General features: G+C 51.6%; 1 protein-coding gene across 1 annotated transcript in view; it reads right to left on the reverse strand.

Moving 5' to 3' along the window:
• Positions 1–22921, reverse strand: part of LOC105281383 (protein dachsous) — a 64370-nt gene extending 41449 nt beyond the window's left edge. The window contains exons 1-2 of the mRNA XM_011342588.3: positions 22747–22921; positions 16774–17256 (exon numbers count right to left, since the gene is read on the reverse strand). Of these exons, the coding sequence (XP_011340890.1) occupies positions 16774–17256; positions 22747–22891 (628 nt within the window). The 5' untranslated portion in view covers positions 22892–22921. The remainder of the gene's footprint in view (positions 1–16773; positions 17257–22746) is intronic.
• Between the last annotated feature and the right edge of the window lie 5046 nt (positions 22922–27967).

Below are 27967 nucleotides of genomic sequence, written 5' to 3' on the forward strand. Positions count from 1 at the left end.
GCGTCTCATCCTCGTCGGGAGAATTAAAATAAAATCGCGTCGCTCGATCTGCCTGATACGCGAGAGTCCCTCCATGGCGCTAAACAACTCCGTGAGCATTCGTATCCTGACGTTGATACAATCCTCATCATCCTTAGTTTGTTTTGCGGTGCAACACCCGAAGGGTTGTCCGGTCGGACACCCCGTATGCGCGCGTGTAACGCGTCCGCACACGTCTGTATCCGCAGGACATGCCTGTGTCCATGGTGTGCGTGTGCGTGATGCGTGTGCGAAGGATGAGACACCATGCGCTACGAACGCATACGAACGCGGCGTGCGTGTAATTACGCGCATATGCGTCGGTGCGCGGATCGCGAGACTGGTCTGGAAGACGTACACGTTTTATATCCCCGGCGATACCTCTACCCATCAGCATTCGGTACCCGTGTTATTAAACGTCCGCGTGATCTTTTTCCACGGACTCCCTCGGTCGGCGGCGCGAGAGGAGGGTCCGCACCGCGCCGATCCTGTACTACTCCCCGTATATAATTACGATTTACTCCGCATCCCGATACGCGCCGAGATACCGCTCGGGCATCTCGCCCGTGCAAAAGGATTTCGACGCGCGACTTCGGTAGGGTGTGACACGCCGGACAAATCTGTGTCCCTTTCGTCCCCGTAAGCCGCCGTGGCGAGAAAGCTAGCCATTAAGATACGCGACAACGCGTTTCGCGATATATCTTGGGGGATAATAAAATTAAAGCGCGCAAATTGTGCGTTCCTCTTCGCGCGGGAACGCCGTGTCGCGGTTTCAATTCTCTCAATGTTGTTGGTTCTTTCTCTCTGTCTCGAAACGCACGCTCGGGCCAAAAATACTCTGATAATTCAGATTTTATTTGCCATAATGAAAATAAATTTCGAGCGATAAACACAAAGAACTCTCTATCCAAAAATAAAACATTGTGGCAAAGTGAAGATTTAATGTGTAATAAAACGTTGCTTTGCGTGACTTCAATATTACCAAATTAGGTGCGTCTTTCATAAAAGCAGATGTGCATATAACTTGTAGCAAAGGATTTATTAACGAGAGCGAATTCTGCAATACCGCATGAAATTAATGAGATCACAAGTTTTATGAGATAAATCCTCATTGCTGCTCGCAGTGTGTCTCTGTCTTTCTCTCTCTCTATCACGCATAAAGTATTACTTTTATCTAGAATAATTGTCGCGCAAGGTGCACGTGTAGCACGATCACGTTTTTCTCCACTCGGTGCCGGTTTGCAAGGGCTTCGTCACCCCGGTTACACACGCGTCCCTCCGGGGTGCCCACGTGGGTGTAACGAAGACAAATCGCTCGCGTATTTGATTAATTCGCGGAGATCGCCAGTCCAGAGTTGGGCCCTCTCCACCTTCTCCTTCGTCTCCTCCTTCTCCTCCTTGCATCCTTCGTCCTCCGGCATCGTGAATCGAATCGAGAGCGAGTTTTTGCCGGCGCAGCCGGGGCAACCAAGAAACCCGTATATAACGTACTCATTACTGATTCTCGCCCTTATGCGTTCTCGGCACGAATGGCACAGCCCGTGAGACGTTCCATCAGGTTTCCACGAAAAATCTCGCGGACGTCGACGTGGTCCGCGGACTAGACGCGAAAATGAATAATTGGAGCAACAAAACCAAAGGAGTTCCGCGTTCATAAATTCGGAATGCTCGATTATTAAGGAACGCGGCGACGAGTTATGGTCTCGCATCACGCACATCGAGCTATGAGCGGACATTATTGCAAGCCGCTTCTCTTTGCATCGATAAGACGACGAAGGTAGCGATCAACGGATCATCATAATCTGCATGCTTACACGTGCGCAACGCGATTTCTCATGGGGATGCACCCGGGAGACACCCCTCTAACAATGCAGAGCGCTCAGGATAATCTCGCCTTGTCGTCCAGCAGAGTCCTTTCTCATTCAACGTGAAACAATGCGAGCGAATGTATGCCGCTGTGCAAGCGGTACAACTGCTTCATGTAATTTCCTCCAGGTTTTCTTATTATCCCGCTGCTTCCCGCGAATTTCTCCTCCACCCTTTCTCTTTGCTTAGCACGAGGCGAGGCAACCCTCTCGTCGCCGTGTCCCTCGTGCGATCGTGCCAATCCGTTTTGCTGCGTCCCCCTCTATTCTCGTTCCGTTCTAGCTTGCTCCACGATCCTCTCCCTCCTCAATCGCACAAATGAAATTCATTTCTAGTTCCTTGACTCCCATTCCCTGCGCGTCTCTGCCCTCCCCGTCTCTCTTTCTCTGCTGGTTCGTCTTGTTTTCACCCGGGTCGTTCCCATGTGCACGACGACGACGATGACGAAGACGGAGACGAAGGATACTCGCGTCTCGTGCAGTCGCGCGGTAGCAGGATGCTATTTATTTCTGTTCGATAATACTCCCGAGGCTACGCTTGCCACTCCGCGCGCGCGCGAGTGTGTGTACGTGTATGTGTGTTATGTGGGCAGCGGTACCAGCAATGAGAAATCGGAGCGAGGCTTCTAATTGGTACCGGGAGGATATATTGAAATGAAGTCGTCGTGTCGCAAGGAGGATCTCTCGTGCAGGTGCGGCTACGATAGCGTTACACGTTAAATAGAGAAACGCCGTGCCGTAATGTGCATTTTCGAGCGCTATTACGAGTTTTGTCGCGCGGCGGGAACATAAATCGCGCGATGTTGACGTTAATTGTCTGGGAGGCGGCCCTACCAAAACGAACCGTGCGAATGATCTCCCGTTAGGTCGTCCGGCGATTACTCGTGTGCGCCAAATAGTTCATAAATCATTAAAAGATTTTTTCCCTTACAAACAAGGTATGCGCGTGCTACCTGCGTGCGCGGCGCGTTTCTCCGGCGCGCGCGCGCGCAGGGCTAATTATCGTTTTTCATTATACTTGTCTCATTGCTAGGCATACCCGCAATTTATGTACACACAAGCAGAAACGCGTGTCGTTGCGTCTTTACAGACCGATCTAATGTCAGGCACAAATTGCTCATTAAACAGAGAACCGATTTTTCCATTTACTCGCTCTGCTCTGTTTTCTAGTACGGTACTTGGCTAGCTGCGCAAAGAGCTGGAGACGAAGGGAGAATTCGCTCCCGCGGCGACCGGAATACGTAAAAAGACGTTCACGGTCGTCCGATTCGCGAGCGACGTTTGACGCGTGCTCGCAATTACGCGCTCCCTTGATTAATTGACAGACGCGCTCATGAATAACTGCGTCGAGTGCGCGCAAGAGGTCCTCGTCTCCTCGCGCAAGGTTCAATTCCATTCCTCTGAAAGCCCTCGCAGGGTCCTCCTAGCGAGTGCTGGTTTATTTGTACCTCGGCGCGGCACCGCGATGTATTCGCGTCCGGCGAAACGCGTGCGCGCATGTCGCGCGAGAAACTCGAGCAAAAAGTAATTGCGATCGGCGGCGGGGTCGTTATATTGAAATCAAGATGTCTGCACGCGGTCTTCCAATCACGACGCTAAACTGGACAGGATTATCCTCTTATGCGTAATGGGGTTCTTCTGCGCCCCCGTATCACACAGCCCGCGTTTAGATGGCTCTTGACGAGATCTCCCGCGTTGCTTCTTGCGCGATTTAATAACGCGTTATTATCGTTTTTCCTCTCGAGTTTATCCCGTTGTTCCTTTTCCCGCTATCTATCTGATTGATAACTATTACGATAAAACGTGCGCGCGCGCGGAATCGGTTTCGCGAGTCTTATGAATATTTTGCAAGCGTCAAGCGGTACTCGGCGCAAAGCGAGGCGCATCTCGTTCGCTGGAACGATCCGGACAAGACCAATAACATGAACTGTCCCATGAACGACGTCGTGTATCCGCGCGCTGGCTCGAGGCTGACTATTGATTTTTAATCATTAGTGGACTGCTGCTCGCACACGCAATCGGCCGTACCGATGCCGCCGCGCTCGTACACGCCTATACGATCGTGCTCCTGTGCGGCAAGAAATCGCCAAGCGAGGAGGCAGGCGATCTCGTCGGAGAGCTCTCTTCGCAAAGCGATTAGAGCTACCAACGGCCATCCCTTCGGGACCGAGTCGAGGCTCTTCGCTTCCGTTCCGCTCGTTTCCACGGCGCTCTCGCCGCGAAGCGCCCTGGGAAAAAGGAGCGACGCGACAAAACGCAATCTGCGCCGAGCGGACTATATTTATCGCGAGACGCGCGCGGTATTAATTATTCGCCACTCTCGGAAGCGCACCGAAACGCACATACACGTGGGAACGCGCTTCCACGGCGCCGAGCCGAGCGCCGCGCGATAAATCACAGATCGATGATCAGATCGTATAAGGGCCTCGCAGCACGAGGTCCCACGCCGTGATCGGCGCCGTGTAACTCGCGACTCGCGGCTTTCTCTTATTTTGCTAATTAGCTCGTAACGGTCCGGCCTACTCGAGGTCGCCCGAGGTAGCCGGTCGTGCACTCAGGGGCGGTGCCGTCGTCGTGGAAGCTCGTCACGACCACGCGAACGACCGTTTACGACCGCCGCGAGGAGCTCGCGCGAGCCACCTTTGGTGGATGATACTTCGTCGCCTTCTGCGTTCTCCTGCGCTGCTCGACGACGACGTCCATCCCCCGGACCATAACCGGCCGAATTACGAGCTATCTCGTTCTAAATACGGGCATCAGTGTGCACTCGGGGGAGATCTTGATAGCGATAAAAAGTTCTCGATACTTAATATCGAAACGTTTCGACGCATTCCGGTACTCGGTCGTGCAACAGAATTTTTAACAAGATACAAATGTAATCTCCACACCTTGTTAAATGTTTCTTCAGGAATAATTCAGGAAGATGTTAAATTTCTTGTCTGCAGCAACAGTGTAGTAAGAGAACTCGATTTGTTGCGTTGGTAAATGATGTTGCGTCGAGTTTTGCCCAATTGCGAACGCAATCAGTTATTCCCGCGAAGAGCATGGAACTCTCGATCAGATGTCAGACCGAATCCCGCAATAAAGGGCCGACCGTTTGCATAAACCCGTGGATTTTTAATTGGACCGGCAGAGCCTGCTCACGGTCGACGATCGAGATAGGCGCGACCGCGCGAATATCCGTCGCGCCGGACACGAAATCGAAATTTCTCGTGCGTTAATTGGCGATTGGCGCGTGATCGAATCTCAAAAATACGCTTAGAAGTTCGGTGGCGGACGCGTAACGGTTATCGAGCAGTCCGCCACGGCTGTAATTATCACACGGCCGTATCCGATCTGCAGGCATCTGTAGGCGTGGTATCACGGTCGTAACGGTGCTCTGGAGCAGTTGCGCGCGGTGAACGTTAAATAAAAGCCTACGAGCTCTACCGGGGAACTCCATGCGAGACTTCCCAGCGGAGCTGCATATAAACTGCGACTAGATTTATGGATTTATTAAATTCCGACAAGATCTGTGCGTTCTCTAACGGTAATGAAAACTCAAATGCCCACGGTGAAACTCGCTCGTACGAGAGAAAAAAAAATACGATACCATGAAGCACCGCAAAATCCGAAATCGCGAGATGTCGAACTTCTTCGGGAATCGATGCGTGCGTCCTGCGAGCTCGCCGCCGCGGCATAACGAAAAACGATCTCGTACTTAAATAATGATGATTAGCCGCAGGTCGTGGTAGCGTCGAGCGACGCGACGAATGCGATGAAGAAGCGATACCGCGGCGGCGGTATGCTGTCGTTGACGGGGGTCCCGCTCGTCCCTCTTACCTCCTGCTCGCGCTCCTTCTTACCCGCAACCTCGGCGTACCTTCGCGACCACCGCCGCCAACCCTTTCCCGTCCCCCTGCCGTCCCTTTCTCGCGTTTCGAATGTTCGGACGTCCGCCCGTTTACGGCTATATCGACGTCTCGTAGCGCGCACGGGGGCCCCCGAGACGTTAAACGCCGAGGTCGCGCCGCGGTCCCCGGCCCGAATGATATTCGTTAACGCGCGGCAGGCGACGGGCGCTTTTTACGGGCGCTCGTGTAATTGAAAACTGGCAAGAAATTTCAGATGGTCGATCTGCGACACGTGAACCGGGTCGACTCTCTCGCGCCCGGAACGTGCGTCCCGTGCATTCGCCAACCGAGGAGAGATCGCGGTCGAATCGGCCGGTCGAAGGGTACGGCGCGCTCACGTCGGCGCTACGATCTATTCGGTTGTCAGGCCGATCGTATCCGTCTTGCAGACGTCTGTTTCCCGTTTGGCATGCCGCGCAGATCTGTCTCCCGCGGCGAAGCACAGTCCATCCGCGCTTACGACTATATTTGTTCCTCTGCGAGCGAGCACGAGCGAGTGAAAGACCACGTCCGGTGCGTTCTGGCGCGTAGATACGCGATCTGGAGAGGAACTTTCCCGCAGCTCGTTTCTGCGACAATAATTTGGCGCAGATTGACGCCGACGGTGAAGTTTACACGCGTACGATCGAGAGGGTACACCGCCACTCCGAGGAAAGTCTCGAGACCACGCGCAGCCAACGGGGGGTTGCGTTGCCGCAAATAATCGGACAGATCCGCGGCGTACACGCGGCGCACAATAGCGCAAGAAGCGCGAGCGTCCGGCTGCTGAACAAACGAATAGAGCTTCGTACATGCGTAAGACATCCCGGAGTGAAGACGCGGCTAAATGGACCGAGTATGTCCGCCGAGTAGTACCGACGAGGAACCGAAGCGGACGCCAAAGGATCCAGAAACGTACGGCGACTGAGAAGGACAAGACAATGGACGACGACAATAAGGCTGCCCGGCTTCCAGCGATGCGAAAATAAATTAAAATGAACCCCTCGGCATCGGCCGCCACAATCTACCGCCGCGTACCTTAACGCGGGGTGTCTTTGATGCGCGACACATGTCGGAATAATGGTGTTGCTCGTTTTGCCGAAGCGAAAATATTGCGAAGGATATTTCTGCAAGTGAAAAGAATTTCATAGGCGTTGCATCTTAATGCCTACTACTGGCATATACTTATGCAATCTAAATTCTTCGTAGAAGAAAATTTTTGTCGACCGTCTTAAGATATTTATTAAAGAGTTAATGCGATATTACTAATTACTAATGTATTATCTTAGAATTTACTAGATATGCAATTCAACGATTCGCAACACGACAGGGTTGCATAGACAGGCTGCTGACCAAAACTCGCGGTAAAATCAACACTCTTGGAGCATTTGTGTGTGTGTGTGTGTGCGCGCGCATCTATCCCACCTTCGGCATCCCTTTGCCATTCTTTTCTGTCGGGACAATCTCATCTAGGATTACACCACAGTAATTCTCCCTTGGTCTACCCGACGAAATTCCAGGCGAAGCGGAGCCGTTCGGGGGATCGAATCGCCGAAGGATCCGACGAAGAGAGAAAGAGAAAGAGAGAGAGAAAGACATACACATGCGCGGCTATACACACACGAAGAAGCCTCTACTCACCGCTGCATGCGATGGTAAATGGCGATAACAAGGCGCGAGATAAGAGTCGAAGAGGCGCATCATAGAAACCAGGGAGAGATGGGAAGTACGGAACCGAGCCCGCTCTATCGGCCCTCATCCCCTGTATCCGTCCTGTCGTACCACGCGTTGCTATCAGTATATCTACAGGGTGTACCACAACTAATGAGAATCCTCTTAAGGAGGACGAGGCAAGAAGTATACGATTATCCCAACGGCGTGACACTTGAAACCACTAAACGTGAAAGGTGCAAGACTCGCTGAATTAACTCTTCCGCTCCTAACGCCGATTATTGCCATTCGTGAAATGGTCTGTGGCTACTGATGCCAAAGTCTGCAATTCGGCCAACGCTGTCGTAGTGAAAGGATTAATCTGCGAAAATAGACGGTAGTCTTGATATCCTATAACGTTACAGCAACATCGTAGTCACGCACAGACTCATAGCAGCCTTGATGGACTTTTCCCGGTTACAGCGCGGAAAATTATTGAAACTGATCGCGACAACCGCGATCATGTCCACGATGGGAACGTGCACGTGAGAATCATCCCGCGCGTTAAAGTTGTGGAGTTCTCTCGGAGTTCCTGAGTGCTCGGTGCGTTCACGGAACATCTGCGAATTCCAACGAGGTAGACGGCAAAGTGGATGCCGAGAGAGAAATAAAGAGCTTCGAAGGATTCTCGTTGGAAGGTGATTTCAGACTTAACGTAGTCCGAACGATCTTCATAATCTTCAGGTAGCTCTTTGACGAGTGCGAGTGGACGGAAAAAGCATCGCCGAAGAGGGATCAGCTAGTGAAAAAACATGGAAATGTGAACTTTGGCAGAATTTCGTGAATAGATCCCGTCCTTATCAGCATTCTCGAGATGATCATAGCGCGATGATGCCGCGCGGTGTCGCGTACGCTAGAATATTCCAATTGAATGACGCATTGAATGATCCCGGAAAAGACAACAACCTCGCAATTGCTGAATCGGAGAGCAGCAACAGCGTCGATTGCAGCAACGCGCGTCCGCGACTTCTGCGATGCTCGTTGCCTCTTTTTGCACCCTGCGCCTACAGCCCACGATTGAAAACGATTGCGGTGAAGCGACGACGTGTACGTGTGCGTGTATACTCGTGTGCGCGCGCGCAAACGCGAATGCCTCCATCGCCGAGATAGGCGAGGCGTACTTGCGCCGCGCGGCTGTATCTCGCGAGCATCTGCGAATTCCACCGTGCATCCGCGAACGACCTCCGCGGTGGGATACGTTTTAAGACGCTTTTCCGAGAGATTCCCTCCTGCTCGACGGGAGTATCTCTGAATCGCGGATCCGAGTAACAATAGTCGCTGCCACGATCTTGCCACTTGCGATCCGAAGGCAGCAACAATGTGGTAAACAATGATGAAATAAATCCAGCCCGAGAAGAAGCGAGGGTGCACTACTTGGAGAACACGTTTTGGTGGAATGCAACGAGACGCAAAGATGCAAGCGTACGAAAGATATCTGCGAAAGAATTTCCCGGAAACTGACTACGAATTGACTGATCGTTGACGCACACGCTCATCACATATTCATGCGAATATTGTGTACAATATTTTGAAGATATATCGCGTAGGTCTGATGATGAGCGATAGACAAACGTGTATTTCCGTGAGGAATTCTGTTAACATGTAGAAAAGCGAATCGAGCAAGATTCACAAAAAGTCACAAAATATTCATCATTAGTCAACTGTTGAATGCAGCCCCATTAAATAGGTATTATTTATATTTTAAAAACAAATACCCTTGCCTTAAAACCTCTTCTTGACGCTCTCTGCATTTCGGATTTGATTTAACAAGCGAGTTCGTCCGCTTCGTCGCTCGCTGCTCACAGCATCACATCGCTTGTCGCTCGTCGATGCACACGCGGTCTGAGAGGTCCGCGTTTCAGTGAGCAATTTGCATCCGGCAATAAACAGCCGACGTCGAAAATGATATAAACCGGCGCGCGGAAGACCGGCGAGAGCAGCCAGCTGGGATTATCGTACTCGAAGTCCGCCGTATCCCTCTGTTTTCTCCGTTTCTGCCTCTCAGCTCTGCGTTCCCCCTCGCATGCGATTCCTAAAGATGCTAATAGGGGACTCGATTCGATGGACGAGGAATGCCAGTTATGCAGAGGCGAACCTCAGCGCTCTCTCCCGTTGCACCGAAAAAGATTCTAAATTTTACAATTTTAGATTGAACTCGCATTTTATGAAAGTCATGAGATCGCGGAAAGAGATCGATATTGCGAACGCAACTATATGCAAAACATCGGTCGATAATCATAACCATTGACGAGCGGATATATTTTTCACGACGGTGACTCGCGAGTGGAGAGAGCTAATGAAAACATCGAATGTAAAAGCGGCGACAGGGCGAATTAATTACGCGCACGCCGCGCGTAACTTTGTGCGCCTCGGTTCCTCTCTTGGGGTGTGTACAAAGGAAACTAATTAAAACCTCGGGGACAAAGGCGGTGGCGTGCTGAATTAATGGCGCGCATAACTTTAAATAACAATCGAGCCCCGGCAGAGCGGGAACGGCAAATAACAACTGCGCGGGAATGAAGAACGAAGTACAGGAAGAACGAACCTCGAAGAGCCAGAGGGGAGACGAACGAGGAAGAAAAAGATAGGGTTCGCTTGAAGTCGAGGACCGATCGAAGAAGGTCGGCAAACGGCAAACGGTGCAAGGGCGTTTCGAGGGAGACGAAGAGATTCCGGGAACGTTACGCAAATCAGACCGCGAGCATTCGTCGTCGTCGTCGTCGTCGTCTTCGGCACGGCAGTGCCACGCTATCTCGATCCGCGAATCTTCCTGGCGTGGGTTTAGTTCGGTTAGGCCTCTCTTCGGGGCCCAGCAGCGGCGCGCGCAAGCGGATTCCGAGCGGCGATCGCCCGCGCGGAAATTTGCAAGTCCGGCGAAAGCACGGACGTGCAGACGCGCAAGCGAAAGAGCTCGAACAGAGAAGGAAGGAGAGAAGATTCGTGGAGATCTGCCGAGGACGAAGGGAGAGAAACGCGACGACAGCGGATTTACAGTGGCGGAGGAAGGATGACGAAATTGCCACGATGAGTTGCATTTTTTGTAAGAAAGATAAGAAAAAACGCCAATTTAAAGAGTTCATTGGGGTTGCTGAACTTTTAATGAATATGGAACGACAATGCCGCATAAAATGTACATATCAAGCGGTATACCAAGGCAAGAATTAACATAAAGGTGATGCAAATCGCGAGAGTATCGTATTATTAACTCGGCCGAACATTTCTTACGATTTGATCATCGACGAGAGCGGCGAATTATGCGCTATTCCGGGACGTTACAACCGGATCGTTTCACGCGTTATATCCGGATGTATCTTTATGACCGGTCTCAAACGACTGTGTGCAGTGCACGTTGATCTTTATGGTGTCATCGTTAAATTCGTTAAAGACGGACGACGTGTCGCGCGGGATAAGATTACGGCCGTTCGCTTGAGGTAGTTTTGAAAATGTCGATTCCTGTCTTCTTCGATGCGTCCGCCTCTTTATTCACCTCTCACGTCGTTACCTAAACGAAATCCAAGAATAATTAAATCTGTAGATGCCGTTGAATGTTGTAAAACCGATAAACGGCCGAGTTGCACTTCGCCGTGAAATCGAAGTCACTTTAAACTTGACGTTTCTCATGACACCGAGTCATGCCTCGCATCACCATCGAAGGGAGAGAATTTCGTAAGATACAAATCGGAAGGTGCGACGCGTCTAACGCGACCCGCCAATTGTGGCGAGAGGAGTCGACAGTCAGCGAACTTCGGGTTCCTCTCTCGACGTTCCTCATCTCTCATTCCTCCTCCTCTTTCTTCTTCTCCTCCTCGTCCTTTACCTTCTCCCGCGCCCTTCGCCGCTGTCTTTTCTTCTCGGGTGGAAAGGAGAGGAGAAAAGGGAGAACGTGGTGCTGGGAGCCCTCAAAGCGAGCGCGCGGAGCGGCGATATTTAAAGCATATGCAAAGAGTGCAACTCCGTAGCGGCAGCCACCGTGGTAGGGAAGAGAGGGGCAAAAAGTCTCGGACAATGGCGGCTTGCGTTCGGCTGCCCGGAATCCGACTCACGACGATTTATGCGACCTCGGCGACGACGACGACGACGACGATCCTCCTCTTCCTTTCGCATTCGCATCCTTCTCCTTCGTCCCGCTCTCGCTCCTCCGATCTCCTCGCTCGGTCCTTCTGCCGTGTCCTCCCGACCGGCACTTGAGAAGCGCGCATTCTTTCGACAGGAATACCAGGCCCCGAAAAGTACACTCGATCCGAGAGTGCCCGGGTGACATCACCCTCGAAATTCACCGCGTTCGCCCATTCCAATTATCAACGTTTCGAATTAAATAATATCGCGAGACTGAGTCGCTTGTGAAAGTGAAAAAGCTAGATATGGATATGCAAATGACAATGATGATGATGTATTCCACAACGTGACTAACTGTATAAATAAAAAATCCTAATGTGCGTATATAAAAACCGTCGATGGCAGAAGATTGATGTGCGTACGAGCAGATTTATGTAACAAAGCAACATTCGATTGAATGATCGAAGGATCTCATTTCAAATGTCTCTAAAGCTGTCGAACGCGGCACCTCGCGATACTACTCGCTCGTCATTAGCTCGCGAGGGATTTTTTCCCGTCGATCCGAGGCGCATAATCGAGACTGGCAAGAAAGTTCGCGAGAGCGAGCGAGCGGTGCGACTTTCTGATGAGCGGTTGCCGATTGCGTCTCAGCTTACCCTCTCTAACGAAGACGCTTGTTACCATCGTTATCGCGTCTTCCGTGTGCTGCGAAACTGCTCAAAACTGCCGTTCAACAACGGCCGTCTTGTTTCGTCGGATCAACGCGAGCGAGAAAGTAAAGGTCGATTGATTGGTCCGTCGCACGTTTGCAGGTACCGATCGGCAACGCGATCCTCCTTAAACGTCGCTAGTACCGTGTCGTACTTTCTACTGAATCTACGTATCGATCATCCTCATGCTCTCGCGTTGTGCTTTCTACGCGCGGCGCGAGTTCCTGGCGAAACAAAGTCATGCGAGTACATAACGTGAGTTCCGATTCCACAACCGATTTCGATGATCGGTGAATTCCTATGGCGCAGTCGATCTCGCCTTCATTCATGCTCCAACCTTCTTTCGAATTCGCACCATCACGTTTTCTAAATATCTTCCTTGCCCCTCGGCACGCAGGGAAGGTTGAAAACGGCCGCTCGTTCCGCGGATAAGATAAGACCGGTCTTCTCTAGTCGACGCGATGAACGGCGTGATGATTCTCTCCCAGGTGCCATAAAGTCGGCCGTAAAATGAAGCGCGTTCCTCACTTTGTCGCCAGGTTTTATGGAAGGATCGAGGCAGCCGGCCGTCCGCAAACTGAACGACTGCCTCCCAATAAGGAGTTCGTCTATGTCGGTTTTAACAGCTACGAAGGATCGTCGAAACGATCGCTCTTTCGTCGAGCTGCTTAACGATCGCGTTTTTCGCGATTCGTGGAGCACTCGCGCGAGTTCCGCTTTATCGAAACAGGTGGTCGTAAAGCGGTAGCTGGCACTGTGTCGCGATACATCCCGTGTTACATCGATGCACTGCTCGATCCGATAATCGGATCGGGTGTTCCGCGGCAAATATCGCATCGCGCATGAAATCAAACGCGTTTGACCGCTTTCGAGTTAATTTCTTTAATGGAACATCCGTGCAACTACGAGTCAATTCGCGAGTCGCAACTTTAACTGCAGACACGCGCGCAATCTCCGCAAAATAAAAATATGCTCTCTAAAAGTATGATTGTTATTTACGAAACGTGTTCATGTAAAATCTAAAAGTAGATAACCATTGACCAAAAAAAATATATATATATACATCCATGTCCATGAATAAGAGAGGAGAATCCCCTATTATGAGATATGCTCCTAATATGAGATAATGGGGTTTCTGCTAAACTATTGAGCACCATCTGTTAGTTCCACCATGAACTTATTACTCTTGGTGTAAAATGTATTTAGTGAAAAATTCATTGTTCGTTATTGCGTTTAGCTTTTGCGAGAAAAGGTTTGTGAAATTGTGAACATGTCAAAGTAACTTGAGGTAAGTCTTTAAACCTTGTTTATTATATAATAAAGAAATGGTTGGCAATAGATTCAGTATGCAATGATAGAGTAGAATCGTAGTAACAGGAAAATACGCAATTTGTTGAATTGCTTAATTGTAGAGGTTAGATTTCATGATTGCGGAACCGCTAGGCGTGTGGCTCGTATAATGAGATATTCAGGGTACTCTTAATATGAGAGAATTATTGCTCGAATATGAAGATTATGTAGTGTAATAAAAAGAAAGAAAATACTACTTAAGGTTAAAGAAAAGTTAATACGAATTTATATTACGAAGTTTTGTATTTAATTTTTATAGAATCTGACTATGGAGGTTAGAGAAACGAGGAAGCGTCGACAGTGGAATCGTGAAGATTTGGCGAAGGCTGTGGCAGCAGTATTTTTATAAAACTATCTAATAAAGTTTTTTACTTGCAATACTGATGTATTTTGCACTTTTAACACCGATTTCTCGAAGTATCTTATATTAAGAGCACACTTTCGCGATCCTGCGTAAGGCTCTTTTTTCAAATTTTTTTAATTTTCAGAAAAAATAATATTTAAATTGGATTTTTCATTTCACCAACCTAAAGCTTATTAAATTCTCTTCAAGATAACGTATTACATTTTTAAATTCTGGCTATAGATTTCCTTACATTCGGCAAAATCGATATGGTATCTCATAATCGGGGACTTTCCTCTACATATTTATTGATACATTTATTGTTCGTTTCATATATCACTGTTGCGTAGTAACTGTACAATATTAAAATCAGAGTTAAACAAAAGTTACATTTTGATACAAAATCTCGAAAATCATCGTTTTACTGCTGCCTCGCGAGGAACCGATCAGTCAACGCAATCGACCTAACCGAGATCGGTGAACGAGCTTTTTGGTTTATTGGAACAGGTGTCGCAAAATGGTAGCACAAACCGCCGATGCGGTTGAGATTCCTCTCTTTCTCTCTCTCGCATCCTTTTTCACACAGTCGAAACGGAGCGCACCTGTGCCGATGGTCGCCGGCCCGTTCAACTTTAATCTGATAATCTGATTGGCTGCCGTGTGTCAAATATTGCGGGCCTGAGTGTCAGGCCGCGTTCTTCTGCGCGAACTGGTTTTCGACCGGACGCGTGGCCGATTGGAAGCCGGATTCTGAGACCGACCGGCCGATTGCGCCGATGCCGGAAGGACAACTTTGAATGCGCAACGGCGCTCGTTGTTTCGTGTCATGTACAATGCAAGAGAGGCACTGCGCGCTTTTATCATATGCTTACATTATTTTATTTGCGGATCTTGAAGGAGGCATGAATTTTTAAGCAACGTCCGCGCGGAAGTGGCAGTATGAGAATATCCTGTCAAAAGCGTGCAATACCGATCAGATTTGATTTTCTAAAATGAAGATTACAGAAACATAGGTCGTGCGAGATGATCTCGAGTCGAGAAAGTCGCGTTAGAATGATTCCGCACGACTTCACAGACTTGTCCATCACATCTCATCAAGCATCATTTGTAATAATCCACGTGTATCCTTGTTGCAGCACGAGCACAAGGCATCTGAGAATCCTGATGTTTCCTGACATTCCTACGAAGGAGACGTACGGAACCAACGACCACTACGGCTACGAGAATCTACCACGAATCGAGGTCATGCGTCGCACGGGGTCAGGATACTTTTTAACCCCAGATAGCGTTCCTCCCGTTTCGACTCGCGCATCGGCGTACTCCGGGGAAGGAAGCGAGAAAGCAGCAAGCTCAGCCGCGAGGACGCGAAGAAGCGAGGAGCAAGCGCGCGGAGGAAGAGGCTCGAGAAGAATACAAGAGGGTACGGCCAAGAGAAAGAAGCAGAGGGAGAGTGGCTCCAGCATCTTCCAGCGCAGCGAGAGAGAGGAGCACGCTCGAGGCTCGCGCATTGATATGCAACAGGCCGCGTATGCGGGCCATGCCGGGCGAACAATACGACCACCGGTAAGGCACCACCATCTCGTGTAAACTATCCGGCATCCTCGGGCCTATACGTAGCGCGCCGTGCCGCTCGATACCGCGCGGGACAGTTTACACGGCGCGGTGAGCGCGGGTCGTGACGCGCCGTATCTTGCATCGGATGTACCGCCAGTGTGGAAACACGAATACGTATCCTCCCCCTCGTCCGTCCTCTCTATCCCCCTCGTGTCCCGGTATATCGGCACGGAGCGATCCACCCACCCAACCCGTTCGCGACCATACCGGAGCTCAATCCTCCCTCGGCGCTCTCCTCGAGGCCTCCCGCGTCTCCTCTTTCTCCTCCTTCGTCTTCTGTTTCGCCGTCCCGTCCTGTCAGTCTCGCCCGTGCCGCGAGGGAATCCTATTTCTCCCCTTTCCCTTCGACGACCACCTGTTTGCTTCGAATGCAAGCCTCTTTCCCCGACTCACCCGTCTTCGATGAAATTCATGACCTATATTGATGCTGTTCCTGCGCGCGCGTTGAGTAGAACCATGAACATTCCTAAACAGTGTACGAATGCGCGAGTCTCCGCGCACGATTGCGAGAGGATTTCGAGGCGCCCCGCCGTGTAACGACGCCGATCCCCGTATAGGGAAGAAAAGCCGGAGTGGATATCTTCATTCGTAATGCGCTTCAGCTCACGGGGCCCGCGCCGTCGTGCCTGAACGTACACATGCACGTACACGTTATACGTAGGCGTTCGCAAAGTCCTCGTTCACTCGTGACGCGACTATGCTAACGTGGTAGCACCGCGCGTGGAATACGTTTTCGTGGTATTCGCGTCGACCGGTCGGATCGAGAGAGAATCCTCGATACCTCGTTCTGAGACCCGGATTAATTCCAACAACACGAGTACCCTGCGCAAGCACTTGGATGAAATCACCAACAAGATATCGTGGTGTTGAACGAAGATGATTCACCGATTTTCTATAAGCTGCTCATCAGAATCAATCAAGCTACGATCGAAGACTTGTTAATCCGGTATGGTTTGGGTAAAGTAGAAACCAGCGATTTGTGTTGTGTATCCGTTGTACGTTTTATTAGTATCCCGCGAAGATGATTGAAAGAAAGAGCGCCTTAGCCCGCCCATAAAGTTCCAGACGCAAGATTCCCGCGTCAAGAGAAGTGTCGGTTATTCATTGAGACGCAACGCCGTAATATTCCTGGCACGCGTCAGACGTGGTTGCACGCGGTGGGACGATGCGTTGCAAGAGACGCAGCGGCCGACCAAGCAAAGGATCCCGCATAAAGGCTCGGCGAATTGACGTACCTGTCGTGGAAGATGACGCCGTCGCGGCGTCCTTCACGCCGCCGACGACGGTGTTCTGCGAGATACTCTCCTTGACCGTGACAGTGTAGCGCGGTTTCTCGCAGGTGGCAATTCTGTGCCCGCTGGAAGAGACGGTGACCTTGACCTCGGCGTCGACGGCGCTCTTCAGACCGGCCGCGTCTGTCGCCGTGACGTTGAGCTGATGCAACGGCGACCGCGGGAGCAGGCTCGGCCTCGCCACGTGCAGTTCGCCGGTATTGCGATCGATCCGGAAGACGCCAGCCTCGTTACCGCTGCTGATGCGATAGGCAACCTGACCGAAGAGGCCGGCATCGAGGTCGGTCGCCACTAGCCTCAGGATCGGGCCGTGCACTGCATTGTCGCTCCGCAGGGTCACGTTGTATCCGCGCGGTTGGAAAATCGGTCGGTTGTCGTTTACGTCCGTCACCTGGATGCGCACGATCGCTATGGTGCTCAGTCCACCTGAAAGCAGAAGTAACAATTTATCCTTGCGCTTGCAATCTTTGAAATCTTGGCACACAGATGTAATTATGTATCTTACATTGCGTTACCGCTTTGCTGATCTTAAATTAATTTCACTCATGAAATGGTCTCGAGTAATTGATGGACACCAAATCGAGCGCACCATGTGGGAGCGAAGAGGTCCGCGGCCGCGAGCGATTATGTTTATTTCATTCCGGCCGAAATCCTCTTATCGAGCCAAATAATGTCGGGGTATTAGCCGGCGTAGAGAACGAATCTACGGGGACACGGGCAGAGCCGGTCGACATAAATCACGAGCGTCCGGTACCGCGGTCTTCTCTCGGACCCAATCAGCCGCTGACCCCTCTCTCCCTCTTTCTCTCTTCCGCTTTTCTTTTTCCTGCTTTCTTTTTTCTCGCTTACCCCGTTCCTCTCCCTCGCGTTTTATTCGAACCCGCGCGAGCACGTGTGCGTTGACGCGAGCTCTTCTTACTTCTGCGCGCGCGGAGGGTAATGCGCCGCGCGTGGTAATATTTCAAGCGTGAGATCCCTTACGCGAAGCTTACGGGACCCCCAAATGCCGCGTTCTCGGCGGTGTCCCGACGGTTCGTGCCTCTTTAAGACATCACGGGGCCTCCCGGGTAATTGCTCCGCTGATAGATCGATCTACCGGCGAACTAGGACGTTGCGCGTGGGATCCGAGAGCGCAGCCGATGACTTATCGCGAGAAGCGATTACGCGACCATCTCCTGTAATTCCCCTCGATGCCTTTATCACGTACCGTTGCAGCGTAAAACGTAATCATCCGATTCTACGAGCAGTTTAGCTGCCTCGCGATGCGGAACACAAACGCTAAAGCTCGTAAGAAAGAGGGAGAGAGAGAGAGCTGCATTTTGCACGACGTTGCAGACCGCGTTAAACTCCCTCGTAAATCTGCCGTGTTTGAGAATTAATCAGAGATTATTAATACTATTCGTGCTCACTCCACTTTGTACACGTCTCTGCGCGATGCCGGCGAACAACGGAAAGTCAAGCGCGACACCCGGTACCGAGTACCACGAGCCCCCGATCGCCGCCTCGGATTTAGGCGATGGCGCGACGCAAGTGTTAATATCAGAAGACAGTATGTAAAACGGGTAATCCGATGTTTAAACGGTTTACAACCGTAACTCATAGTAATGTATGGACTCGGCCGCGCGCGGAGAGAGCTCCGCGGTGCACCCGAGGAGATTTATAGGTGCGAGTGTCATTGGAGTCGTGCGTCAAGGGCCGGCCCTCCGATCCCCCGACACGGTCCCTTCCCCGTGTACGTGGCGGGACGAAGCCTGCGAGTCCTCCGGACACCGCGTAGCGACGTCGACGTGCAACGTCGAGATATCGACGCGCCGATCTCTTGTCCGTCGCCGACACAGCCCGTCCACGAGACTTATCGAAAAAGCTTGTCGCGGTGTTCGCTTCTAATGACGGTCAATTCTTAATTGCGAGCGCGAGCATACCTCGCCGTAGATCATATCGTGGGTTCGTGGCATTTTTCTTTTTGTGCGCGGGCTGAAAAATCGATTAGGCGCGTTTCTCGCGCGTCCCACGCGGGGCGAACGGGAACGGGAGAGTCGATACCGACTTCCTGGGGATAGTTCAACGGCATCTTAATGCGCGCAGCCTGATACTTCGTGGCCGGTGCAGTCCGGCCCTTTTAATTTCACGCGGTCGATCGCCGGGATGAGTCCTTTTCGAGATTCGTGCGGCGGGGGATACGAGGGGTTCCGGAGAGATTTATGCGGCCGGTAGGTGCCAGCGGTGCTCAGCCTTATCGCGAGATTGCGCCGCGCCGTGGAATCGGAGCTCCGAAAACGGGCGTGCGCGTGCTGCGAAAACGGGCTCGTAAATTTCGCAAGAACGTAATTTATCGTTTGATGAGAGTTTCGTATGGAATTAGCTGAGATTTCCTGACTATCGGGGTTCTTATGGCCGTTTCAAGGCCGAAAAACAACTTTTCCTTGATCTTTATCGAGGTGGACATTCGTCTTCGCGTAAATCCGTAATTCATTTCTTCTCACGGAACGAAACGATAGTCGCGCAGCTGATTCCGCGATTCTCTACAACGTGCGAATTGCGAGCGAGCTCGATAACGTATCCGGGATTACGTGCGATATCACGCGGCGTCTCGGAGAGGAGAAATAAATAAGCGCGAAAACTGCGAGGACAATGACGGTCAGTAGGAGTTAAACTCCGGAGATTTATGATGCCGGTGCCAATAAGATCACCTCTCAGCGCAGCGGAGCACACTCAGTCCGCGAGGAAATGAAGGAACATTCCTCCGAGATACGTGATTTTTTACATTTCCATATCTGTGTACACTGTACACAGTGTGCGGCGGACGCGCGTTATCGCACTGATCTAATTTGAACAGGAAAAGAGAAAAGCATGCGTAACATCTCCGTTGATTTCTTTCCGTCAGCATGACGATAAATCGAAGATGCGCGATAAGATCCATCCCGTTGGCGGGATACCGCCGCGCGACAGGAACGCCATGTCGGGAGGATTTCTGCGGGAGATTAGCGTGGAAATTGCATTAAGATATCGCGCTCGCGTGTAATCGGCACCGGCAAACGTAGAAAATTCCTGCGCTCGAGTGCCCGCTCGAGTGCCGCAAGAAGATCCAGTTTGATGCGCGCCGCGACGTCGGCGATCGCATCGTGTATCGCAAACGCGTCGAGCATGTTTTTTTCACGGACGGCGATTACGTATCGCGAGCTTACAATGTTATTTATTTCTGCACGGTAGAACGTACGATTAAGTCAACCGGTAGCGAGTAACTCGTTCTCGATCTCGCGTACCGCGAGATCCGAAAATGTCTAGGCACGTCAAATCGCATTTTCCTCAACGTCCAGTTATTCGCAATAATCAACAAGTCTCTCATCGCTTTATGTTTATAATTTTCCGCGTTATCCCTTCATCTAGCATTTATCCGGTAACCCCCGAGGGGCCGGCGCCTCGCGCGTCTACCTTCACGTCCACTCGCCACCGCGAAATGACTCGCTCAAGGAAGTCCGCTCGTAGATACCGCGCGCAGATCCCCGCCTGCGGGATCCGGGACTTGCAGGTAATAATTATCGCCGCGGCCCTGCGCGGCGTTATCCGCCGCTATTAGCGCGCTAGAACGCGGCGCGATTCGGTTATTGTCAGTGTTTTCCGCCGATATATATCGAATGTATCGACGTTGTATTGTGCCCCCGGCAGAGATGGAACGGAGGCAACTCGTTCTCGTCCTCGTCTTCGTCGTCGTCCTCCGCGAAGCGGACGTCAGCAGGCGGTATAAATCATGCGCACCTGGTCCGCGTGGTTCACGGTGGCTCGCGATTCGCTTTACTGCCGTCGCGCCGAAATGATTTTCTCCGTGCGAATTACGGGGTAGGCAATAAGAAGAATTAATCGCCGGCGTAAAAATAAGAAGCAAGCAGGCGGAGGATTAATGAGTCTCGAGCGCGAGGCTGCTGCGGCTGCTGCAGCGGCGCCACGAGGAAGTCTTAGACGCGCCGTGGACGTGCGAATCGCCGGAAGATATTTGTAATCATTTCCGCGGCCGCGCGCGCCGGACTTTGATTGAAATATAGTATACTCAGGCGCCGCGCGCTGCGTGTACTTCGTTAGAGAAAATGAAATTTATCCATTATCACGGGTCATCATCTCGACGGCGCGGCGGCGGCGGAGGCGCGAGCTGGGAATCCGCGAGGCGCTCCGTCTCTCGCTTTTCGGTTTATTATCAATATAAATTTCACTTTCATCTCAGCGTGACACGCCGTATATCGCGCGCGGGACTTCTGCCGCGTTTTCGCTACCTCTGTTCGCCTCGCTAATATGGTCCCGCGCGCGAATAATCCATGCTCATCAGCGCGATGGATCGCGCGGCCGCGCGGGTTATCGTCGGTGTATTCAAATGATAGTTATCGGCAGATATATTCTCTCCATTTGATCTCGCGCCTCGCACCTGCATAACTCGAAGGCGACGTGCGGCACCGCCACAAATCTTCCTTGTATCATTCTAAAGGGGCGAGCGCTTGAAATATTCTGGAAAATATCGCGGAGGCCATTTGAATTCAATGAAGCCAATGCCCACATTTTTCCACGCACCAAGTGGTTCACGCGAGCGCATGAAGAGTTCCGTTCGATTTATGGACGCAGCGCGTTCGAGGCTCTATCTCCGTTGTCTCCGTCGAGCCGAGCTTACGTAACCGCGTCGTAACAATACGCGCATCTCTGACCATTTATTTACGTAGGAAATCGGCGATGCCGCTCGCACATTCGAAACACCTTCGAGAATCGCGTCACGTCGCGTCGCGCTCGTCAGCAGGTAGTATAAATCACGTCCATGCCGGTATTCGCGCTCGCTCTTGTAGCCTCTCGTAAGCTCGCCGTCATATCCGGTCGGTTCTATTGTGCCGAGCTGGTCGCCGACGCCGTCGTAACACGCTCCGACAGTGATACCGATAACGAGCGACAATTACGGAACCGTTCGCGGTTGTTTGCAAAACGGCGCGGCGCCAACAATAGCGCGAGCCTAGAGAATTTTTATCTGCCCCTGCCGATGGATTTTCCCTCTCTCTCTCTTTACTACTGCAACTAGACTTCCGCCTCTTGCTCTCCCACCGAGCTCGGGGGCACATCTCGCGATCGGTAAACGCAACAGGCAGTTGCACAGTAGCTCGGACCGGCCCGCATGGATCAATGGACCTTCAGTCATTGTCCTTTCCCATAAGGCGATCGCGCCGCGTTGAAAATGGCCGCGGTACCCGTCGACGACATAAATCATACACCCTATTACAGGAATCACTAGATCTCGACGAGCCGATAGCCGCGACCGCCCGTTCCTCTCCGCGGCGCGACGACGCGACCCGCCACCTTCCGCCTCGTTCTTCTTCCCGTTTCCGCGCGCGTGTCTCCGCACGCTGGCACCGCCACCGCTTGTTTCCACTTGTCTCGCTTCCCTCATCGACGCCCGCGTGCGTACACGGGCGCTCGCACGCGAGAATAGCGAAGCCGTGCATTGTTCTTACGTCGAGAGATCGCGATCTCGCATGAGAGATCCCGAGATCCGACCGAGTCATCGCGAACGGTGTGAACGGCTTGGATTACAATAGGCAGGGTTGTTAAGTGTTTAGATACAAGTGCCGGGGGCAAAACAATTCATAATGGCGATATTTAACGTCGGGCAATATCCGCGCGGCGGTCGATATCCGCGAACGTCTCATTTTTTTGGTAATCTATTTAGACCTCAGGCTTGAAAACGGTACAACGTGCGATTAATAATACCGCGAAACGAGTTCCGAGCTACGAACGATGGTGAGGATGAAGAAATCAGAAACGGCCAGATACGAGCAATTAATCTATGGCTATATCATTTATAAACCAGATATGTATCATGAAGTCTAACATTCCCCAGATCGGGGCGAGACTTAATAGCCGAACGTTAGAAACGAAAGTAATACAAACCTCTATCGGTGGCAATAACAGGCACTTCCAGATAAGGTGCAGTCTCTCTGTCCAGTGGCGACCGGACGCAAATATCCCCTGTATCGCTGAGCACCTCGAGCTGCTCGCTCTCCAACCGACCGCCGGCCAAGGTATAATTGACCATCGCGTTTACGCCGCAATCGGGATCGGTGGCTTGCACCTGCAACAAAGATAAATCAAGGTCAAGAGAGAATGTAATAAAACGGAGAGCGCAATGTGCGTAGCGAATCGAAATACGCGTGTACAATGTTTCACGCGAATCCCGCAAAGTCGATTCCACCGGATGTACCTCCAATTCGTTAGACAATGCGGTCCTAAAAGAGCAATGAAAGCGAAGGTTCATGAAAGGAAAGCGGTTCTTCGTCCTTCGCGTTCTGGCAATTGAATCTTTCGGTTACGTGTATGTATATATAATGGAGATTTCGTAAAAAGGTTTTGCAACACGCATGGCACATTTTTCCAATTACGATAATTGCCATTGCACAATGACGCGACTTTATAAAATCGTCAGAAGGAACGTTGCACGGAGGTCCTTGCAGGCATAAGATAACAACTAACATTAATAACATAAATAAGCATTTGTGGTACCAAGCCTGGCGAAAAACCGTCAAGTTCGGTTGCAGTCTCTCTCGAAGCTTGTGTTTCGCGAGAACCGCGATGAATGGCCTCCCGTTGTTTTATTTATCGAGGCCATTCGTTTGCCCTGCGACCTTTTTTTCGCCGCAGCGAAACGGCACGCGGATGACGAAGGGCGCGATGTCGTCGCACCTCCCCGAAGGCGGAATCCACCCGGGCGAAGCACTTTGTTTAATTTCGCCCGGCGTTCCTGAAACGGGATACCCGCGGATCGCCGGGGAGGTGGTCCATTCGTAATCTGGACCCAGTGACTAATTTGCGAGCGAGCCTTTCCTTGCCCTCCCGGAGGAGGACTCGAAGACGTTACCGCGACGGACGGACGGACGTGGGGGCGGTGATGGACGCCTCCGTGCTTCCAGCGCGTGTGATTTATGCGACGATTCATTGCCACCTACCCACCCCTCGATGTAATACAAGTTACGAGATTTCGTACGGTCGTTAACGAAAATGCCTCCCCATTTTTTCCCCGCACAACGAAACACACGTCGGCAGACTATTCTCGCCGAAGGTATGTTCAGTCGCGCCAAAGTGTCCTCCACTTTGAGATTCGTTCTCGCTGTCGGTTCTTCGCGCGAGCGCAATCGATCGAGCTTGCTTTCTCAGGAAATAAAAGATTCTGGGTTTGAATGCGGAATATTTCTGATCATTTTTATATAGCACTTAAATGTTGGTTCGCGCGACATAAATTAGCACGAAAGTCTACATTATTGCGAGAGCGTGATACGGGTAGAGCCGGGCGTATTTCCCGCCTGTGAATTATGATAGACACGTTCACATTGATGAATAGGCTCGCGTCTCAGCATGAGTACCCGTACAATAAGACTTCTCACCTGAACTGAAGCGGTTTAAATGGTACTCTCCTCGGGGCGACGCGATATGGGTTTCGCACGGTGATTTATCACGCGTCCGCCAGTACGGCGCGTAACGCACGCTGGTCACCCGAGACACACGTGAGCGATTTCTAATTTTTGTGCGCCGCGCGCACAGCGAGTGCCGGTAATGCTACCCGATCGATAGATTACGATCGATCCGGTCGATCAGTAATTGCCGGCACAATTGGTCGGCCGAACGGGGTTTTTAAGACGACGGGAGGGAAAACGAGAGACGAGGAGGAAGAGGGAGTAAGAGAGAGAAAAGCAACTCGTAAATTTACCGGCACGAGACGTAATTTGCAGGATATAGTGGTAGTCGTCTCGTGTGCCAGTCGTCGGGAACTCGGCGCAGAAGAAACCGAGACGCGAGTCCCGACCGGTAATGAACCCCTTAACCCAGGCAGAGTTGCCTTAATGACAGTTTAAAGTTTCTTCTCGCGTTCAAGGTATCACGCCGGCCATCTAGCCGCGATCAGAGTACCCGAGGAAGGAACCGACGGTCCGTCTCGATGTGAACATGGAATGGCGGGATCCGATCGCGATCGCGCGCCGATGATCGATTACTTCGTTACGACGTATACCGGTTGATTTGTCGCCGTAGCGCCCGGTACCGGTCTCGGCTTACTCGCGAAACTGTAACGAGGAGGGCGATTAACGCGCGAATTACTCGCGTGCATTCGTCTCGTGATTGCGGAGAATCGCTTTGCATTTGATGGTAAATTAAGCGGTCATTCGGTGTTGCCGTCAGAGAAGAAAATAAACCCACGCGCTATAATAACACGGCCAACAAACGGCCATCGCCGGTTTCTTCCCCACAAAGTTGCAATGTTTTTTCCACCGTGAGCTTCTTTTTCTTGCGATTAATTGCAAGTCTGACGACGGTTCTGAATGAGGTAGGGATGCGCGGGAAGAAATTAAATTTGCTATCTGCCGGGCAATAATATTCCACTTGGAAACAATGTATGAGAATCGTGAGAATCGTAGGGAGGGCGCGTCGAAAGAACAAGATTGCAATCTTGAGCTACAATTAAGGAGGTCGGGGCGGTTCGCGCGGAGAAAATATTCCTTTCCACGTAGGCGGATCGCTAGCGGATCGTATAGGCGGACTAGAATGGGACTCCTGAAAGTCGATAAATCGGCGCGCATATTCGACGGCATTTGTCATTACCCTGCGTGATCTGATAGCGCTATAAACGAACGAGCATAATGAGTAGTAGCGAAATTATAGTGTGAACGTGTTACGTTATATTAGAGCGTTACGCGCCATTTATATCATCCAACACATACGTTTTATCACTATCTATCGCCGATAGTGGATGTGCACACGATAGAGAACATGCGAAAACTATAAAATATTACGACTCGCCTCATAATGCGCGCCGTGCTTTAATAAACTGGCGTTATTAATAACTTCAAAGCGTCTCGCAGCCACAGCGTGAGCATGCGTGCAAGAATTACCATAATAGAACCCTAATTTGCAACAACATCCCCCGCGTGCCCCGCGCGCGCGCATGTTCGCGTTATAATATCCACTGTGATTTTTCCAGGATGAGTAACGCATCTATCCAACGTACTAACAGAAGGTCTCTGAAAGGAAGAGGCGCGCGCGAGGAACGAGCGACTATCGGAGGTGCGGAAGGCGAGAGAAGAGGAGAGAGAGAGAGAGAGAGAGAGAGACAGAAAGAGAGATCCAGCATCGTGGAGGGCACCGGTGGAGGCAGGACGCAGGATAATAAAGCAGGAGTTCGCGAGGAATGATTTAGTGGCAAGCGGTCGAATAACTTTCCCGCCAACACTGTTGCCACCTCGGAGCGGAGGGATGCGCTCCTCTCGGCTCGGCTGGCGATCACGTCGAGCTGCGTCCCGGGAATGGAACCGAGGCGAGGAGAGAAAAGGATCGAGTCGGTGGTGCAGAAGGAAGGAAATTTGTTGGGCCATGTGCACGGGAACCTGCTCTCAGCCGAGCAAGGGAACTATGGGTCCGTCGATTTCTCTCTTGCGCCTCCCGGAAAGGAAGGTAAGAAAGAGAAAAGCAGAACCGCACGAGAGAGCGTAGCGCAGGGCGGCGGCGGTGATTCTCTCGACGCGAGAAGAGGAACAAGAGGGAGGAAACCGGCGCTCCCCGCACCCCCGGCCCGCTCCACCCAGACAATCATGCTAATGAATTACTGCCGAGCAATATCGGTGCCGATCTGGTGATTCGAGCCCGCTTCGGGACCTCCTCCGCGCGATGCCATGTATACGCTTATAACGCTCGACTTCGGCCACCCCTCGCTCGTACGGTCTTGTCTTCGTTAGTCTTTAGTGTTACCCCGCCTCGTCCCTATAATTCTCTCTTTACGCTGCTTTCGTCACCTCCTGCCGGACACTTGAAACGAGTTACGATTCATCAACGAGATAATCGTGCGTTATTATTCCTTCTCTCGCGCGCGAGAGAACAGAGGAGGAAGCGGCTAACAGAGTGTGCTGGCGTTCAACGAAAATGCACGCGTCGGCGGGATTTCGTAAAGAATCTCGATGTTCTCCATTCGGAAAAGGAGCTGCGGTACACCGTAATACACAGCCCGCGTGGAGTGTATTAAATCGCGGGAAGTCGTACCTGCGCTATTCCGGCGCTCGGTGAGTGTGTACCGCGTGATGCATTGTTCCTCTCGTTTTGTTGCGGCCCGACCTTGCGAGGAATATCGATTTCAATCGGCGTGTACGCGGAATACAATCCGATTCGGATTCCTCTCGGTATAAGACGGACCGGAGCCCACGAAGATCGCACGCAGGCGAGACGCTTTGTTCCCTTGGCGGGAGAATCATCCCCGACTTCCTGAAGCAGGTTGATCGAAACATCTGCCCTTTTCCGAGGCTTTCCGAGGCGCGTCACGCTCAGATGCGTCGCGTAATAACGTCACGTCGTGTAAAATCCGAATTCTCTCACGCTTATAGCAGTTCGCGATTGATCTCGTTTCTCCGTCTGATTGCAGCTCTAGTGAGAGATCACAGTCGAGCCACGGTCTCACGAAACCGAATCGTAAATCAGGAGTTAACACACTGTTACCGCGTCTCGCTTACAATACGTTACATCGCTCCCGATATTCAACGAAGTGCGCGGGGAGGGAAGAAATCACTCCCGTTCCGTGCACCGCATTCTTTACAATCGCTTAAAGCGGCCTTAAATCTTCGAGCGGCCGCGAGCACAAGCGTGTAATATAAATAATCTGAATGTCCGTCCGCGATCAGATAATCGTATTAAAGTGCGCGCAACGCAACGCTGGGAACCCCCCGTGTCTTACGCGTCGAAATCCTCCTGCGTCTGCGCCTCTTGCCACCCATCGTCCCCGAGGAGACAGAGAAGGAGAGAGAAAGGAAGAAGAGATGAAAGACGATCGGAAACCATCCCCGTCGCCCTGGTGGTCGGAGTATCGCGCTCCGTTGTCAGTGGGACCCTGCATTCGTTCGTTCGTTGGTTCTCGCGTTCGCCAGAACCGCGAGGAGAAACGGGCGCAGGTCCTCGTCCTCGCTCCGTGGCAAACATTACCGGAGAAAGAGAGAGAAAAGACCGAGGAGAGGATCGCCTCTCGTATGTGCGCGGTGGCTGTCTACACCGGTTATAAAATACGGTGCCTCGGAAGGCTCTCAGCATGCTCGCGCCTCTGCCTTTAAGGATCGCGCGCGAACCTTCCCCCCGGCTGCCCTCCCGG

The sequence above is a fragment of the Ooceraea biroi genome, chromosome 3 (assembly GCF_003672135.1).
Source record: "Ooceraea biroi isolate clonal line C1 chromosome 3, Obir_v5.4, whole genome shotgun sequence".
NCBI classification, from domain to species: Eukaryota; Metazoa; Arthropoda; class Insecta; order Hymenoptera; family Formicidae; genus Ooceraea; species Ooceraea biroi.